General features: G+C 44.9%; 1 protein-coding gene across 1 annotated transcript in view; it reads left to right on the top strand.

The window, feature by feature from the left end:
• Positions 1–13130: 13130 nt before the first annotated feature.
• NXPH1 (neurexophilin 1) overlaps positions 13131–18745 on the top strand; it is a 300744-nt gene continuing 295129 nt past the window's right edge. Inside the window, exons 1-2 of the mRNA XM_004265547.4 lie at positions 13131–14278; positions 15143–15306. Coding sequence (XP_004265595.1) covers positions 15253–15306 — 54 coding nt within the window. The 5' untranslated portion in view covers positions 13131–14278; positions 15143–15252. The remainder of the gene's footprint in view (positions 14279–15142; positions 15307–18745) is intronic.

The following is an 18745-nucleotide window of genomic DNA, read 5'->3' on the forward strand; positions in this document are numbered from 1 at the left end:
TCCAAAGAGGAAATGTATTCCCAGAGAACATTTTAATCCTGATTTTCAGAAACTCAGACTTGTAAATCATTACTGTTTGAGCTAGTAGTAGTTTGATAAGCTTTCAAGGTGGAAAGGATCAAAAGCAGGAAGTTGTCAAAGAACTGTTTTGTTGATATTTTGTTAAGTTAAATTATCAAACCAATTGTAAGACTACTGGTTCATATGTTATTAAAGAGGAAAAAATAGAATTAAAGAATTTAATTTCATTGAAAAACATTTAGCAAAACATCTTCAATTCTAAGTGAAAAGGCTTGGAAAACAAATTTGAATTAGGTATCAGGTAGTTTTATAGTTTTATTCAGGGAGCAACTATGGTGGAAAGAGGAAAGGACTGGATTCTAAAGTTGGAGATTTAGGTTCCATGTCTTGGAATAACCTTGGGCAGGTCAACCTCTTTAAGAATATTGCATCATAGTCTTATAAAATATATGCTACCAACATCCTATGGCTCTTGAGAGGATTAAAGAAGATAATGTATGATGTATGAAATAATTGTTCAGTGTAAAGCCCTTTTCATCCATCCATCCATCCATTGTTTATTTACTCATTCTAACATATATTAAACCTTCATTAAGTGTCTTCATGTGTGGCTCTATTTTCTCACTTGATTTTTCATTGATCCTGAAAGTGCCATTTGATCGGTAGAATAAACAATGCTAAGCTTGGTCTAAGTTGTTTTTTTAAGTGGAAGGTATATAAAAATAGAATTTTTGAATCCAGTAGATAGTGCAAGATACGTCATGATGTTGAGTTACAGATGATAAGCCTAAAATCTGGAGTAACTATATGTTAAAGCAAAGAGCACCAAAAGAAAAAATTAGGGTTCTTTCTTGGTTAGTTTCAGAGTGGAGAAAAACCCTTGGGATGGAGCAGGAATTTCCAGACAAGGGTAATATTATAGTTAAAATGGCATGTAAAAATAATTCCTCTTGGGCTTCCCTGGTGGCGCAGTGGTTGAGAGTCTGCCTGCCAATGCAGGGGAAGCGGGTTTGTGCCCTGGTCCGGAAAGATCCCACATGCCGCGGAGCGGCTGGGCCCGTGAGCCATGGCCGCTGAGCCTGCGCGACCGGAGCCTGTGCTCTGCAACGGGAGAGGCCACAATAGTGAGGGGCCCGCATACCGCAAAAAAAAAAAAAAATTCCTCTTTTCAGGATATGGTCTATAAATTATCCTGACTGAAACAGAGGGCTATATAAGAAAATGCTAAAAGATACATTTTGGGTAGAACCATTTCATGAAGGTCCCTAAAGGTCAAAATGAAGATCAGAAATTTGACCTACACTCTGCTTAAAATTATAATCAGGCAGAAGAGTTAGAAAAGGGGGCAGAGAATGCCATTAGAGAAATATTTATGTAGTTCATCATACATTTTCGAATACTCACTGTAGGCACAGAATTGTGCAAAGCTCTGAGCGGGGGGGTTGTTGCAGATGTAGAAGGAGTTATTGATCCTCTCCACTAAGCGCTTCCAAATTAGTTAGAAAGAAGGTATAAACATAATGAGGAGTTAAGTATCACTGAGGGTGAGATATGATAAAATGCCAAAATGAGCAGACTGGTACTAGTTGGTACAGAGACTCAGGGAGAAGGAAGTTAAGAGGGGTGAAGAACATCTTGCAAGAGTGGTCTATACTCTCTGTGTACACTCTCTCTCTTTACATTTCTTTGTTGAATCTACTCCACTCACCTTCCCCCTCATCCACCCACTGAAACTGCTCTTGCCAAGGTCACCAAAGATTTCCATATTTTTAAATTCAGTGGTCATTTCCAATCTTACTTGACTTATCAAAGCATTTGATTGAGTTGCCTACTTCTCTCTCTTGGCTTCCTCCTACATCACTGAGTACTCCCTCTCAGTCTGCTTCCCTGGACCCACCCGACACCTGACCTCTTAACAATGAAGTGCTCAAGGACTCTTTTCGTCTTCATCTACACTGAGTCCCTTGATGATCTCATGTCTGTAAATACCTTCTATATAAATAATATCTAAATTTATATTTTCAGCCCAAAACTTTACCCCGAATTCTTTTTTTTTTTTAAATTTGTTTTCTTTATTGTTATGGCTGTGTTGGGTCTTAGTTGTGGCATGCGGGGTCTTCGTTGAGGCATGCGGGATCTTTTGTCGCAGCACGGGCTCTTCATTGTGGTGCTTGGGTTTCTCTCTAGTTGTGGCAGGCGGGTTTTTCTCTTTCTGGTTGTGGCGTGCGGACCCTGGGGCGCATGGGCTCTGTAGTTTGTGGCATGTGGACTCTCTCGTTGAGGCGCGCGAGCCCAGTAGTTGTGGCGCGTGGGCTTAGTTGCCCTGCGGCGTGTGGGATCTTCGCTTCCCGACCAGGGATTGAACCGGCATCCCCTGCACTGGAAGGCGGATTCTTTACCACTGGACCACCAGGGAAGTCCCTCCCCTGAATTCTTGACTCATAATACTCAATACATCCACATGGATGTCTAATATACATCTCAAACTTAACATGTTAACATGTCTGAAACTCAGCTGTCAATTTTTCTTCTCCCTCTGCCTTACTTTCTTCTCTCACAGTCTTCTTCATATTAATCAGGGTACTCAGGGCAAAACCCTGGAGACAACAGTGTGTCTCATATTCCACATTCAATCCATCAGCAAATTATGTCATCTTTCCCTTCAAAATATATTCAGAATTGGTTATTTTCTCACCAATTCTACCACAACCCATGTCACCGAGTCATCATTGCCTCTTGCTTGGATTATTGCAACGGTCCCTAACTGTTCTTCCTGATTCCCCTCTTTCTCCCCTTAAAGGTGTTTTTGACATGGTATCTAGAATAATCTCGTTAAAATGTCAGTCAGATGTGTCACTTCTTTGCTCAATGTAAGAGCGTTCTATAAGGACTTATGAAGGCAAATCCTTCCAATGCCCTACAGATGCTACTCAAATTTGTCACCTCTGACCTCATCTCTTTGCCATCTCTTCCTGGCTCACTCTTCCCCAGACACTTGGCATTCTTGCTGTTCCTCTAATATATGAAGTTGTACTTCTTTCTCAGCTTTTTTCGCTTGCCATTCCTTATGCCTGGAAAGCTCTTACTCCAGATATTTTCATGGCTTACTCCTTCACCTCCTTCAATCTTTACTCAATTGTCATCTTTTCATGAGGCTTTGACAGTCCTTAATTGCTACCACGAGAGGTTCAGATGTCATCCTGTGAGATAGAGTTTTAAAATTCCAATCCATCTGCTTCTAGAGTAAGGTTTCTCAAAGTGTATTCTTCTGACAGTGTTTGTCAGGATCACCTGGATGCTGTTAAAATGCATCCTTTTCAGGGTCAAAGACCAGACCAATAAATTGTAATTGAAAGTGGGGCTGGTAAGGCACATTTTAATAACCTCCTCCAGGTGAAAATTAAGCAAACTAAGGTTTGGAAACTACTGTCTTAGAGTATCCTGGACAGTTATCTAGGATTGCTTGGGCATGGAACAAAGGAGAGGAGGTAGAGTGGAGAGTTTATAGATGCAGATCTAAGCATTCTCTCCCAGACTCAACCAGAGAGGCTTTGAGTTTCTGTTTTACTTACCATGTGTCTGAGTGAAGATTCTCTTGAAGAAATGGTTTATTGGAAAAAATAAGTGAACACATAAAATAGCCCTCTCTATATATGGAAAAATAAAAGAAGTTTTATTTATTTATTTATTTTTGGTGTGCAATGGAATAAAAGGGCAAATGTGTTATTTAAGAAATAATCCAGGGACTTCCCTGGTGGCACAGTGGTTAAGAATCCGCCTGCCAATGCAGGGGACACAGGTTCGAGCCCTGGTCTGGGAAGATCCCACATGCCGCAGAGCAACTAAGCCGGTGTGCCATAACTACTAAAGCCTACTGGCCTAGAGCCCATGCTCTGCAACAAGAGAAGCCACTGCAATGAGAAGCCCGCACAGCAATGCAGACCCAACGCAGCCAAAAACAAATTTAAAAATAAATAAATAAATAAATTTAACTAAAAAAAGGAAAGCTTTAAAAAAAATAACAACAAATAATCTGGAGGTGTATAAGGAATTTAATCCATGCATCAGGCAAATATTTATTAAGCATCTATTATGTGTTTGGCACCATATTAGGTGCTGGGAGTACAAAGGTGAATAAGACATAGTCCCTACTATTATGGTGCTCACAGTAGTGAGATTAATGGGACTTGGGAAAGACTATAGCCAGGGAAAACATTTCAGAAGGCGGCTGTCCAGATACGAGATGATGAAGACTTCATCTAGAATTGGTCGTAAGGAGGTGGGTGAAAGAGATATTCTGAAGGAAGACGTGATGAGATAATGTACATGACTGATCTATGAGACACATACTAAAACAGTGAGAGCTAATTCTGAGGTTTAAAGGCTGTGTAGAAAGAAAATTTAGGTGTCACTAATGAAATTAGGGTAACTAATGAAGTAGGGTGAATAGGACTTTGTGTGTGTGCTGGGGGCGTGTTGGGAGTATTAGTGAGTTTACTCTTGTATGTTTAGTGTCAGACAACTGTAGGACATTTGAATGATGATACCCTCTGGTTGCTGAAGATGTTAGGCTATAGTTTAGGTTCAAAGGGGTGGCTTGAAACTAAAAAACTGACAGTTTGGGGAGAGTTACTCAGAGGAACCAGCATAGGAGACAAAAAGGAACACTCAGAGAGGCTGAAAAGAAACCTGATAAGGATGGTTTTGTGGAGAATTGATGATGTAAAATTTGAGAAAGGCTATTAAATTCAGTTAAATGTAGGCTACAGGTTACCTCAGAGCCCTATCAGTGCAGGGATGGAAATATGATTCAGGGGAGCTTAGTGAGACCTCAAAGATCATGAAGCAGGAGCCACAGGTGACTACGATGTCAGGAATTTAACTGTGATGGGAAAAAGTGCTAGTGTATTTTCTTGACTGCGGGCTTCACAGTTCTCCTTTCTGCCAGGTTCATTCAGAAGCTCAGAGCCATCAAGTCTAGAGTCCTATTTTCCTATGGGTCTAGTTAATCCCATTTACCAGATCCAAAGCTGGTGGTAGTTATGATAAGGTGTTCATTTTCCTTTCTTGAGCTCCGCTCTCTCTAGCTCCCCTTCTCTCTTTTATCTGGTGCTGAAGGTGAAGGGGTTAAGGCAGGGTCTGATAGTACTGAAATGTGATACAGGATTTACAGTGTATTAATGCAGAATGAAACTAGAATTTAGGGACATCTGGGGATTTGGGGGTTCCATGTCATGCTTGGCCCTGGAAATGAGAAGGGTTAATGAGTCAGTCATAGAGTAATCCATTCAGACTAAATTTCTCATCAGCCCCTGATTCTGAGAAGAATGTTAGAGGGTGTTTAGGGTGAGGGAGCTTCTGTCTTCAGTCCTAAGCCTCCCACTCTGGTCCTATTCCTTTCTCTCATTTCACCAGGCTGAGATTTGCCTGAAACTTTTTCCAATTGTGCATATTTGAGCACTTCATAGATGAAGACTTGCTATTCCAGAGCCTCTGATGTGCTGTCTTGCAAGAGGTACACTAGGCTGTTTTCTGGACACTGTGCTTTCCAAGTGTGGCTGAAAGTTCAGCTCAATCCAGTTCAAGGTAGGCAAGGGGTGCAAAAGTGAATGACACAGTCCAGTAGAGAAGATTTAAACAGCATGGAGTAAATGATTAATAATATGTTTTGGTGCACAGATCTCTGAGAAAAGTGGAGAGGATGAAGGGTTATCTCTGAACAGAGGTATATAGGAAGATTAAGAGTTCATATAGAGGTTGAATTGAGAGAATTCAAAGCAAAGGAAAGAAGGTGTGGAGGCCACAGGTTGAGACATACAGTTGTGTATTTAGAAGTTCTAAGGATCCTGTAATTGATGAATATGAAACAGTCAAGCAGAGGCCAGGGGACAGGATATGAAGATGGATGAGTGGACAGAAGCCTGCTCAAAAGCAGTCTTCTGTGCTGAGCTAAGGAGTTTGACTTGATTCTATAAGCAGTGGGAAGTTGTGAAAAGATTTAAACAAATGTGTGATGTGCACACATTTTTGTTATAGCTTTATGGTGGCATGGAAGAGGGCATCTGTATGGAGGTAGAAACTCAAAAGGCTGAGACTAGAAGGCCATTGCCATAGACCAGATGACTGATGATATGATCCTGAGTCAGTAGCAGGAGCAGAAACAGAGGAGGGAGGAGAGATAATGAGAGATAATTAGGTAAAAAACTGAGAGGTGCTGGTATTTTATTTTTGATGTGTAGGAAACAAAAAGATGGCATAAAGACATCTAATTCTTAGGTTTTCAGTGAAGTAGTGGTGTCACCAATTAATCAGCTTTGACCATGATAATGCTGTAAAACAAATAATCCCCAAATATTGATGATTAAACAACAAATATTTATATCTTACTTTTGGATCTGCGGGGCTACAAGTCAGCTATGGTGGCTGTGATCCAGATCACAGGTCAGGTTCTGGTCTGCTTCATGTGTTTTTCATTTCAGGACCCATGCTGAAGGATGCAGCTTTTACCTGGTGTCTGCTATTCTTCTGCTGACTAGAGGATCAGGTAGGAACATGCTATACCTCTTGAAGGCTCTGATTAGGATTAAAAGGAATCCTAAAGAAGGATTTCCTAGGAAGTAAGGAGAGGAAGGAAGGAAGGAAGGAAGGAAGGAAGGGAGGGAGGGAGGAAGGAAGGAAGGAAAGGAAGGAAGGAAGGAAGGAAGAAAGAAAGAAAAAGGGAAGAGGAAAAAGAGGAAAATTTGCATATACGGGGAGGTATATTCCTCCATTTCAATGAGAGGTCACTTGGCAAAGGGTCACTTAATCATATTATAAGTAGAGAACTCCAGGAATCTATCACACCAACTAACAGGATATGCATGTAACATAGTGATATAATATGTTCAGCTTTAGGCATGCTAATTCTAAGTATCTCTAGGACATCTATCTCTAGGACATATAGACAATTGAATAGTTGGGTCAAGAAAAATGTCAGAGCTGGACTTATGAACCTGTTGGTCATTGGGTGTTAAGTAATAAATAAAACTGTGGAAATACGCAGAATTGTCTAATCAGAGTGAAAAGAGACAAAGAGAGTTACTGATGGAGCCCTGAGAAGCACGAGTGTTTAATATATGAAGATGAGCAGCCTGTAGATAATCTGAGAAGGAATGGTTAGAGGGTTAGTTGAAAAATTTGGAGAGAGGATGGTGTTACTGACTAGAGAAGAGACTTACAAGATGGAGGGGGTAGGAATGAATGGTCCACTGACTCTGAAATTTGTTTTAAGTTGGCTTCCATGGAGAACCAGTGTGAAGAAGGAGATCTTATCTAACCTGAGAGGTTTACTTTTAAAACTAAATTGCTGATTGATGCTCACAGAATCACTAGGGAAACAGTGGATAACGTAAATAGAACCCAGGGTGTGGTCCCTGACGCTCAGTAAATGTTAGGCATTATTATCCTATTGAAATCTATGGAGCTTGGAGAAATTACTACCAGTTTAATACAAAATTTGATGTTAGACCATTTTGCTTTGAATTTTATCAAAAGCATTTTATTATTAGAGCCAGAGGAAGCAGAAAAATATAATATTTTTTGATTTTTATGGCATAACCTTGAAGTTAATTATGGTGAAATTCTGGTGTAGTTGTTTTCATTAATCTGATGTTAAAAAGGGAAATTGAGAGGGTTGTTGCATCCCTGTGATATCGCTTATTTAAAAGATGTCTAATCCAAGACATTCTTATCATTAGGATCTTAGGGCTGAAGGGGCCATTTGTTCCCTGCCTGTATAAATCACCTTGTTTTGAAGTTCTGTCTTTATATTGCCAAATCAGAATAAAAGCTGAAAAAACATGTATGTTTCAAAATATCTACATACTTTAGATTATGGAGATGAAATATGCATTTTCAGACTTGCTTCTGATTTTCAGGTAATCACAGAGCTTGCAGTTTTTCCTCATGATTTCTTCCATTTCAACGTGGTTCAGAGTCCTAGTATTCTTCCTGGCTGAAAGCATATAATGTATTTCACTTTGTTAAGAGAACACTGGTTACCAAGTTTTTTATCTTTAATGATTCTGCTTTAGAGAACTGTCAATTAATAATCCTTGGAGGGACCACCATGAAGAGTTTCTGTAATTAGATTATAATGCGAAGGTTTGCTTAGTCACAGTATTTTTTTTTTTTTTTTTTTTTTGCGGTGCGCGGGCCTCTCACTGTTGTGGCCTCTCCCGTTGCGGAGCACAGGCTCCGGACATGCAGGCTCTGTGGCCATGGCTCACGGGCCCAGCCGCTCCACGGCATGTGGGATCTTCCCGGACCGGGGCACGAACCCGTGTCCCCTGCATCGGCAGTTGGACTCTCAACCACTGCACCACCAGGGAAGCCCAGTCACAGTATTTTTAAAAATTTTTAATTATGATTTTTGGGCGATGACCCCAATCTTCCCATCTTTTTTTTTTTTTTTTTTGCGGTACGTGGGCCTCTCACTGTTGTGGCCTCTCCCGTCGCGGAGCGCAGGCTCCTGATGCGCAGGCTCAGCGGCCATGGCTCACGGGCCCAGCCGCTCTGCGGCATGTGGGATCTTCCCGGACCGGGGCACGAACCCGTGTCCCCTGCATCGGCAGGCGGACTCTCAACCACTGCGCCACCAGGGAAGCCCAATCTTCCCATCTTTTTACATTCAACTGCCTTTTTAAATTTAGCTATTTATTTGTTTTTGGCTGCATTGTGTCTTCGTTGCTGCGCTCAGTCTTTCTCTAGTTGTGGCAAGTGGGGACTACTCTTTGTTGTGTTGCATGGGCTCTAGGCGCGTGAGCTTTGGTAGTTGTGGCACGCGGGCTCAGTAGTTGTGGCTCACGGGCTCTAGAGTGTAGCCTCCATAGTTGTGGCGCACAGGCTTAGTTGCTCCGCGGCATGTGGGATCTTCCCAGACCAGGGCTAGAACCCGTGTCCCCTGCATTGGCAGGTGATTCTTAACCACTACACCACCAGGGAAGTCCCTCAACTGCGTTTTTAACACTGATTTTCTTCAATTTCTCTTGTGTTCATTCTCTTTTTAAAGTCTGTGAGTATAATTAAAACTACCCTACCTTTGAGAAACTTCTGTCCTCAGCCTAGCAGAATAAATGAAATATGGTTACAAAGACTGAGCATATAAATTACCTCTAGAAAAAGAAAATGCCTTCTACGTAAAGCTTTTTGATTCCCTTTAAATTTACTTATTTTTAAATTCCAGAGCTTGTCGACTATTTTTTCTCTCTAGTCCAGTGATCTTGTTATTAAAACATTCTTGTAAAAGTAATTTAGCACACATGCCTCATAGTTATTAACCAAGTTCTACTACATTCAAATATCAAATCGCTTTGCAGATGATACTTCCTTCCTTCCACTAGCAAAATATCTTGGGGTGTGGAGGGGCCTGGGGGTTCTTAATTGTCCTGAGTGACATTCAAGAATTCTGCAAAAGTAGTGGAAATGGCTTTGGGTCTTTTAAATAAATATTCATATGTATAATAAAGATGCCACTCTGAGTGTAGAGTCTCATAAATCAATGACATCAAAAACATGTGCAGAACAATTTATATAAAAAATTATTTAATTAATACAGTAGAGCCAACCTTTGACCTAGAAGAAAGGGTATGAGGATGGGGCAGAGAAGGAATGCCCCCAAAAGGCCTTGAACTCAAACCTACAAACACGCTTGACTTAAAATCTTTGAAATGCACTGAACAGAATATATTATTTTAAATTATTAATATTTTTGAAAATCATAATACATTATAAAATTGTGATTTGTGAAGTAAATTTTTTAAACCTGAGATGACTTCACATTTAATCATACAAAAACAAAATAAAGGTATTTTAGAACAGGAAGGCACTTTAGACATCATCTAAGCCTACTTTTTCATTATATAGGGGAAGGTTCTGAGGTCATGGGAATCTTCAGGTACTTTCCCAAGGTCATAACACATGTAAATACCAGGTTATACTGTGGTCAAGGCAGACAAGATAATGCATGCTTTGTAAGTTTTTAGCACTATTAGGGGAAAAATAGGTACAATGCACTTACTGTGTACAAAGTGATTTAATTTGGCCTGCAGCTTAAGCAAGACCACAGCTGGGTGCTTCATAACAACATATTTACTTGGATTTTGGGTAAAAGATGATGGTATTCATGCTTTTTTTTTTTTTTTTTTTTTTTTTTTTGCGGTACACGGGCCTCTCACTGTTGTGGCCTCTCCTGTTGCGGAGCACAGGCTCCAGATGCACAGGCTCAGCGGCCATGGCTCACGGGCCCAGCCGCTCCGCGGCATGTGGGATCTTCCCGGACTGGGGCACGAACCCGTGTCCCCTGCATTGGCATGCAGAGTCTCAACCACTGCGCCACCAGGGAAGCCCGGTATTCATGCATTTTAAAGGCAGGTTCATTTTAGGGCAGAGTTTTGTAGAACTCAAAATTAATCTCTTTCTTGCTTCTTCCCAGCCCCAAGATAATTCAAACTTTTAACTCCTGTCCTCCTTCTCCCACTCAGAGAAAGAGAATCATACAAATGAACTGAAACAAATCAACCAAAACAGTTAATTACAGTTAACAGGATTATCATTTTATTTCACATGAATTCTAATTTTAATTTGTTCTGGCTTTAATTATCAGGAAAATTGTTTAGTATCACTGTTTCCTTTTTGAGGTCAGCCCATTTTAGTTCTTTTAAAAATATATTTCTTGGGGATAAGCATATATTATTGCTTTATAATATTCATTTCAGATTGGATCAGGTAGATTGGGGAAAAGCCAAGGGCAGAGGACTATGTTTTACTGTGGTTATAATTCATGCTAAATTTATATGTGTATTAAGTTGCAGCACATAAAGTTTAGAGAGTGATTTCTGAAAGGATTCTCAACATGACTAAAGTCTGAAAAAAATGGCATGAGTACTATACTTCTTAAGGATAATCACACTTTTGTTCTATCCTGGTAAGGCTGATTGTGGATGAATTCTAAGAGTGCATTTTAGAGTAGCGTACTACTTTAAACAGAAGAACGTATGAGAATCATGCCCTTAATGTTTTTAGTTCTTTTTAAAGCAAATGATAGGAAAGAAGGAGGGTGAAGCAGCCATCCTTCTTTCCCCTACCCCCACTCCACCAATGTTACGTTATTAAAATTGGAGAGGTTTAGCAGAAACAGTAATAAGTTTTTCATTGTTACTTGGCCTAGTGTCCTTTTCTGATTGAGTACTACAGGAAATGAAGACTTGTACAAAGAGACAAACATGACAGTCCACTGTTGTTTCATATCCCAGGCCAAGGGTCTTGTAGGATCCATGAGAGTTGAATGTCAGGGCAGAAGGTCTCAGGTCATTACCATAAAAAGCTCTTTGGCACCCTGTGTAATAGAACAAAGTGTCAGACCAGTTCCCATTACTAGGTGCCTGTGGTGCTTTTCTTCAATAATCAGTCCCATTCAGACAGAGATTTTAAGGTCCTTCATCGTCTTTCTGTTTCACAAGCAGTAATTTTTTAAGGCTAAATGGCCCTAGAGGGAGAATGTTTTTGAAGTAAGGTTTAGGAAAAGAACTTGTTATATCCCAAAGCTGGCCTGATTCTTTCTCCTTTTTCCCTAAGGTCAGATGCAAGTTCAGCTCGGAGGGCACCGAGCTTGGGCATGTGGGTAGAGGGCAGCATTGTGGGCAGCATTCACTCCAGCTCCACATGCCAGCAGTGGAGTGCTGGGAGCTAATGTACAAGTGGGGATCAATTTTAGGGTGGCCTGCTTAATCCCAAAGGGTGGAATCAGACGAAGCTTCCTTTGCCCTACTTTGACCCTCAGCCTCAGATATGGGTACTTTTTTTTCTTCTTGAAACTTTTTAAGAGCATGAAAAACCTGGGAAGTGAAGATAGCCAAGATAACATTGCAACCATGCTATATATAAATGTGTGTTTTTTTCTAAAGTGCATTTTCAAAGTCCCAATTAGAAAATGTGCTTCACTGCTTTACTCTGCATATGCCCCAATGAATTCCAAGAGGTCACAGAGGCAGACTACAACTTTGGAGATTAGAAGAGCTTGCTCTTTAAAGAGCTATTTTTAGCTTGTAAGGGAGAGTGTAGGCCTGGAAGTGCCTGGCAGGTACGTCCTACAGTGGGGATCTAAATTGGAGGTCTGATTCCAGGCCAAGGTCTCAGCAAGGCTCCTTCTGCATTTGCTCTAGGAAAGGGTGGTTCTGCTGATTGTCACTGCTCTGTTGGGGAGTGGGGGTACCAGCTTTCCCTCGGGGAACTCAACCTGTGGTTGGGGGAGACCTCTTGTGTAGAGGGTACATTGTGTCTGGGCCCCGACTGACCTAAGCAGAAACACTGGAGCCTGAGGTGTCCATTAGCCATGCTGGAGGAAAGGACTACCCAGGACTCATTAAAAATCATGATTCTATTTTGATGGTCACTAACTGGGGCTCCTGAGATGAATTTCAAACCAACACTTACATAGAATTGTCATCCCGCAGAGTGCACCATTCCAGGCCAGGCATAAGCGAAGGGCAGGCTTCGCTAGTGCCTGGCCTGGAATGAGGTAACTAACAGGTGAGGTAGGAGGAGGAAAAATGTCTGCTCCGACTTGTGGACTGAGTCTGGACCCGTTGAGGAGATGCTGGCCTCCCCGCCGGCAGAGAGGGCCTGGTCCCGGGATCTCACCGGATACGGGTGAAGCTGGCCTGTTGGTTGTGTGATGGACAGGGTGAAGGGGAGAAGACAAGGACAAGGTTTGAGAGGGAATGGTGAGGGTGAGATAGAGACACAGATATGCAGAGACGGAGAGGGTCAGAAAACCTGAGAGAGACACAGAAGGAGGTAGAAAGACGCCGAGGGACAGGCATGGAGTACAAGAAAGAGGACACAGAAATGAGAGTGAAAGAGAGAGACAGCAAGGGAGAGACTGAGAAAAACAGAGACAGTGAGAGTCAGAGCAAAGAGGTGGAGACTGGGAGATACTGGCCGAGGAGGAGGTTTTAGGAGCGAGGGAGGTGGCAAAGGCTGCAAGCATCCCCTATCACCCCACCTCCACTCCCAGGCCGCACCCCCGCCTTGCCCAGCCCACGGCTAGGAGTCGAGCGCGCAAGGTCGCCCAGTCCTCTCGGCTGTCGCGCGCTGAATGGCTGGCGGTCCGCAGCGCCCGGGTCTCAGGCCTCCCAGCTACAGGTCCGCGGTGCCCCGCGTAGGCGCCCAAGGCGGGCTGGGGAGACCTGCACCCTCCGGCTCCCGTTTCCGCCCTACGCACCGCCCCACTACGCTTCCCGCCACTCCTCTGGCGGTCGCAGTCCTCCTCACGACCCTTGGGAAGGGTGCACTGCGGCCACCAGAGACACCGCAGGAGCCACTTCTCCCTGCGGGCCCAGCCCGCCGAGAGCCTAGGAGCGGGATCCATTTACACGGGGTATTAATTGGTCTCTGAGGAATCGTTCGCCCACGTGCCGATGTAATTGCCCGAGTCAGGAAGGTAGGCGAGCCGAGCGGTGGACCTACGGAGAAAGCACCACGGCACTGGCGCCGAGAACCCCAGCGCACTCCAGAGCGTCCCCCAGTGGCCGGGCAGGACCACGGATAGAGCCTGCGACTCCGCTCCGGAGTGGCTCTCGGGGTTCTCAGGGCCGCCGGTAGAGGTACAGCTGCTGGCTGCGCCAGGATCCTAGGGGCTCAGCTCACCCCACCCCTCCCTCTGAAACTCGGACTGCTTGCGCCTGCCGTGTGGCTGTTTTCTTCCGAAAGGCCAGTGTCTTATATCTCAAGTTCAAGTCCTGAGGACTTGCCCAGTCTCCTCCCCTTAAGTCATTTCTACCATCCTTCGGCAGCCTCGGGAATCAACGAGCCTCGGACCGCTCGTCCCACATCCAACGCGGGCAGTCCCGGTCTGTCCGGTGCAGTAGCCCGGCGCATTCGCTTCTCACCCTCCCTCTCTTTCTACCTCCCTTTCTCTCTTCCTCGCTTTCCCCCTCTACTTCCCCTCCCTCTCTTGCCTCTTAAGTTTCCTGCACCGTGAATCCAACTGTGCCAAGCCTAGGCTCCCGCGGAACCAATCCTGAGCGCGACCCGGGTACTGGGACGCGGACTCTGCCGAGGCTGGACAAGGCAGCGGGACCGGTCCGCGCCCGAGCATGGAGATGAAGCGCCAGGGAGGGCATGTTCGGGACGCCGGAGACGCCAGGCCCGAGTAGCTCCTCCATGGAGCCTTCGCAGAGCGGTCCCTGCTTGCTGGATTCGCCCCCAGTCCTGTGCGGTACGTACCCTCCGCCTCCACAGTCCCGATATGGGGGACACCTTGGGGTGGGGTCGGTGGGGCAGCAGGAAGGGGCAGCGGGGAAGGCCACTGGTTGGGAGACAGAGTGAGCCTGAGGGGTGACCCTCACAGACCCGGGCAGGCTTCCACTCTAGAAGTTAGCGACTGGCTGTGCCCCTTCGCTCGAAAAAAGTAGTACATGTGTATGCGCGTGGTATCTGTGTGTGTGCAGGGCGCTCGAATGGGTAAATTGAAGCCGGCTTTCCTATATGCAAATTGCATTCACTTTCCCCACCCCCATCGCACCAAACGCGTGGAGATACCCGGTACCTAATCCTGGTCAGCCCTACCTACCCCTTCCTCTTCCCGCGCCCCCCTCGCTCAATATCTCTCGCTCGCTCTCCCTCTCTTTCTCTCTCCACCTCTCTCTGCTGGTGTGTACGTGTGTGAGCACTGCCAGGGCTGGCGAAGAACCAGCCACCGCCTTTAGTCCGAGCCTCCCGGCCATCAAACACTAGGGCAGGTCTCGCTGCCAGAGACGCTTGGTCTCGGAACCAGCCTGCACGCGGCTCTGTGTGCCCCGCCACCTCCTGGCTCCACCTCCCGGGAACTCGCACCCGAGCAGCACAGGGCGCAAGGAGCCCCTCATCCTCCAACCCTCCTGCCCGCCTGCCTGCGGACCGCGCGCTCGCGGGTTTCAGGCGCTGGATTTGCTCGCTTTTCAGTTTTTCCTGCCTCCCCCACCTCCGGGTTTTTTTTTTTTTTTTGGTCCATCCCTCCCGCCACGACCCCCTTTCCGCGCTTGGTTGCCAAGCCTAACCTTGCCCGCGTGGTCATGGGATGTCTAATTTCATTTGTATCTAGGCTGCTGAGAGCGCTCCTTGCTCTATAAAGTGGATGTCAGGTGGATCTATGTTTTTGAAGGAACAAAGACTCAGCGAACGCACCGCCGAGGAAGTTTGAGACGCGGGAGGATGCAGGCTACGTGCTGGTACGTGCTTCTCCTCTTGCAGCCCACCGTCTACTTGGTAAGTCGCTGCCAGTCCCGCGCCCCCGCAATCACACCCTGGTCGCAAGGCCAGGCAACTGGGGGCGCGCGGGAGGAGGGTGAGACCGCCAATTCAGCGAGAGCGACGTTCCTAGCGACGGTGTTGGAACAACTTTGTCAAACTGATCTCCCCATCCCTGTGGGATTTTCCGGGGCTCCCACCCTCGTTTCCTGCTCCAGTACCCCCTCCTCTCCTGCGATTGATTCTAAACCGCGTCTAGGGCGCCCTAGATACCCAGAAACCGAAGAGATAGCTGGACGGGATGCTTTATAGGGAGAGAAGGCAAAGAGAAGGGGTGGAAGACAGGGAACTCTTATTAGTTCATCCAGAGTTTAAACGAAAGGAAATGGAGGTGGAGAATGGAAAGCAATGAATCTGCCCAGGTCCCCGACTTTGAAAGTAAATCCACCCACCTAACCCCCAGTTTGGAGATGCGGCACATAAACAAGTGCAGGTAACTTTGTTCGACTTGTAGGGTTCAGACAGGACAAGTTTAACTATCTAGGAGCCCCACAAGCGTCCAGATGGAGTTGGGTCAGAGATGCTCCAGCAAACATGTAGAGGCTCCCCTTCTCTCTCCTCCCAATCTCTCCTTCCCACCAGATAACCAAACCCCAGTTCCAGTGCTGAGCCCCCTTATTAGGGAGTGGCAGACCTTGTCGCTAGGGAGAAAATACTAAGCAAAGCTACCATCCGAGTCCTCCCAGAGCCGAGTTTTCTGAGGTCCGGACTTTGCCCACTGTTGGAACTGGGGTTTGCGTGGGCGGGGTGGGGGGCTTTGAGGGAAGCACTTTATTGTTGTGGTGGTGGTGGATTGGTAGCTGTGGACACGGCGCGGAGCCAAGACCGAGAGCACGATTTCTCGGGTCTGACTTCAGGGAGGGCCAGGGACAGTCTTATCCTGCTGGTGAAGTTGTGCTCAGTGCACAGAACCCCATAACCTACCTCTGGGCCGCAGGAGCGCACTGAGGGCTCTGTGTGTTCCGAGTAGGAACAAGAAGCGCTGGGGCGGCATGATGGGTTGAATAAACGGGAATGGGGTGAGCGGTGCCGTCTCAACCCCAAGGGCTTCAGAACCGACAATCCTTGGAGCAAAAGTGTTGCCATACCTGCAGTTGAGAGCGTTTCCCAGCTGTTGCCCTGGTGCCTGTGACTGCAGGGCTGCTAGTTGTGTGAACTCTGTATATGCTAATGAATGTGTATGTATACGTGTGTGTGAATATGAATGTAAGGGCATGTGTGTAAACGGGTTTCAGCTGGAATCCAAGAACCCTCAGTGTTGCGTGTGTTTGCACCTTTATCGCCTGACCATGGCAGCCGCGGACGCCAGAGGGCGCTGCGCGTCAGTGTCCTCGCCTACAGGACACCTTGGGGTAAACAGGTGAAAGCCCGGGCAGCCAATCCAAAAGAACTGCCTTTCTGACTCCTTTACCGAAGTCTGTGCCTTCCCCGGCTAGAACGCAGACGCACTGCAAAAAGTGTCCTTCCCATTTCTCATCTTCAATCATTCTTGCCCACCTGTGTCCAGTAAACCCACTGACATTGAGAGCTTAGAGAAGCAGGGCAGAAAGTTTGGCCAGAGGAAACACAGAAATTGTTTGTTGAAAGAAGGGGGAGGGACCCAAAGTGAAAGCTACAGAGGGAGAATATTAAAGATTCCCTTGACCATGGAAACCCTCCTGCCCCTCTCCTCTGCATACCTTTACGCAGGACCTGAACCTCAGGACTGTTCGTAACGTCCTTGAACTGTGCTCACACACGGCAGAAGCTCGCGGCTGTGGTGCAGTTATTGCTTGGAACAAGTATTTCGATAGTCTGGAAAATAATCTGTCAAAAGTAGAAGTGAAATCAATACGTTGTGTTAAATTTTAAATGTGTTTGTTGGCAGTTAAACCGTTTTCCATTCATTGCAACAACAGTGCTGGATTTATTCTAATGCGCTGCGTTCTCAACAACAAGCGCATTAATTCTCCTTTAATTGTAAACTGGGAGCATTTGAAAACCATTCAGTGTGAAAATTATGCTGATTCAATTACCGTTTAGTTACAGACTTCATTACCTGAATGCCTTTTGGCAATACAGAGAAAGGAGACAATTTTTCCAATTTCACTCAAAACAATACAAAATGTGAACAATAAAATAGAGAAGGCGATTTAGAAGTCCATTCTTTTTCTCTCTGATCTAAAGTTGTTTTGTGTGTCGGGGATTAGAAACCACACGCACCACAAAAACAAAAGGCTGGTGGCTGTGACCCAAGGCAGTATTTCCAGGGATTGCAGTCCCATGGTTATTTGTCGGCAAGATCCCAAGCTGTTTTCCAGGAGGAGCAAGAAGCTGACTTTTACCATGGAAATGAATTTAGAAGGGTGAATTGGGCAGTCAGGACAGGTTGGATTTCGGCAAGTAAATACGTAGAAACCCTTGATTAAATCTCTGGGGCAATGAGACAAACCAAGAAGTGGTCAAAGCTTCTTTCTCCATCTATTTTGTTAAATACCAGAAACAGTAACTGAATTTATCATTTGTTTGGAGCCGCACCCCAAAACATCCCAGACCTTTGCAAGAAACTGCAATAGATGCCTGCAGGTTGTCAGGAGATGCTTCAAGTTACGCTCCAAAAAGGCAGGGGTGGCAGAACCATTATTTTATTTTTCCCCTTGAATTGCCACAATCCAGGGAGGAGTTAAATGAATAATTTTTTTGTCCTTATGGACTCACACCACAAGTTAAGTGACAGGGGCACTCTGTACATTGCCTCATAGCTGATACCACAGTATCACCTTTCTCTTTAAGCCCCTCGAATCCCAGTTATATTTCCCAAGGAATAATCACACATTATGTTCCAGGATCAAGATTTGTTTAGGTATCTCCTATGCAACAATATTGAGGCTTCTGCTTATAGAGACATACCTTAAATACTCCCAATTTTAAGAAGATATTTTTTTAAGTGAAAAATAACTCTCTATCCAGCAGATCAGTGCTCCATATTTAAGCCACAGTTCCCAGCCTGTATTTAGGTGAATGTTCTCAAAGTATGTTTCTTGGCCCAGGGTTCTTTGAATGCCTGTTCTAGTTTGAGAATTTTGAGTCTTTTTTTGTGCTTTGAGAGATGGGTCTGTCCTGTTTCAAACTAGAAGCCTATTTTAATACTGCAATGGGAAATTAGAGATGTGTCTGCAAAGTTAACTCCTGAAGCATATTAGCTAGGATACTCAAAAATTACCACAGGGCTAACTCCAGCCATAAATGCAGGGGAGTGGGAAATCATTAAAAAAAAAATAAATAAAGGCAAGGAAATCTTCTGTTTACTGAATGTTATTGAATTGCAGATTTAAAATTCTGAATTCAGCAGGAGAGGAACTTATAGTGTAATAATACTTGTTAAAAATAAAAAAGTCCTGCAATCTTTATTCTCCTG

Source organism: Orcinus orca, chromosome 9 (assembly GCF_937001465.1).
Source record: "Orcinus orca chromosome 9, mOrcOrc1.1, whole genome shotgun sequence".
Classification (NCBI taxonomy): Eukaryota; Metazoa; Chordata; class Mammalia; order Artiodactyla; family Delphinidae; genus Orcinus; species Orcinus orca.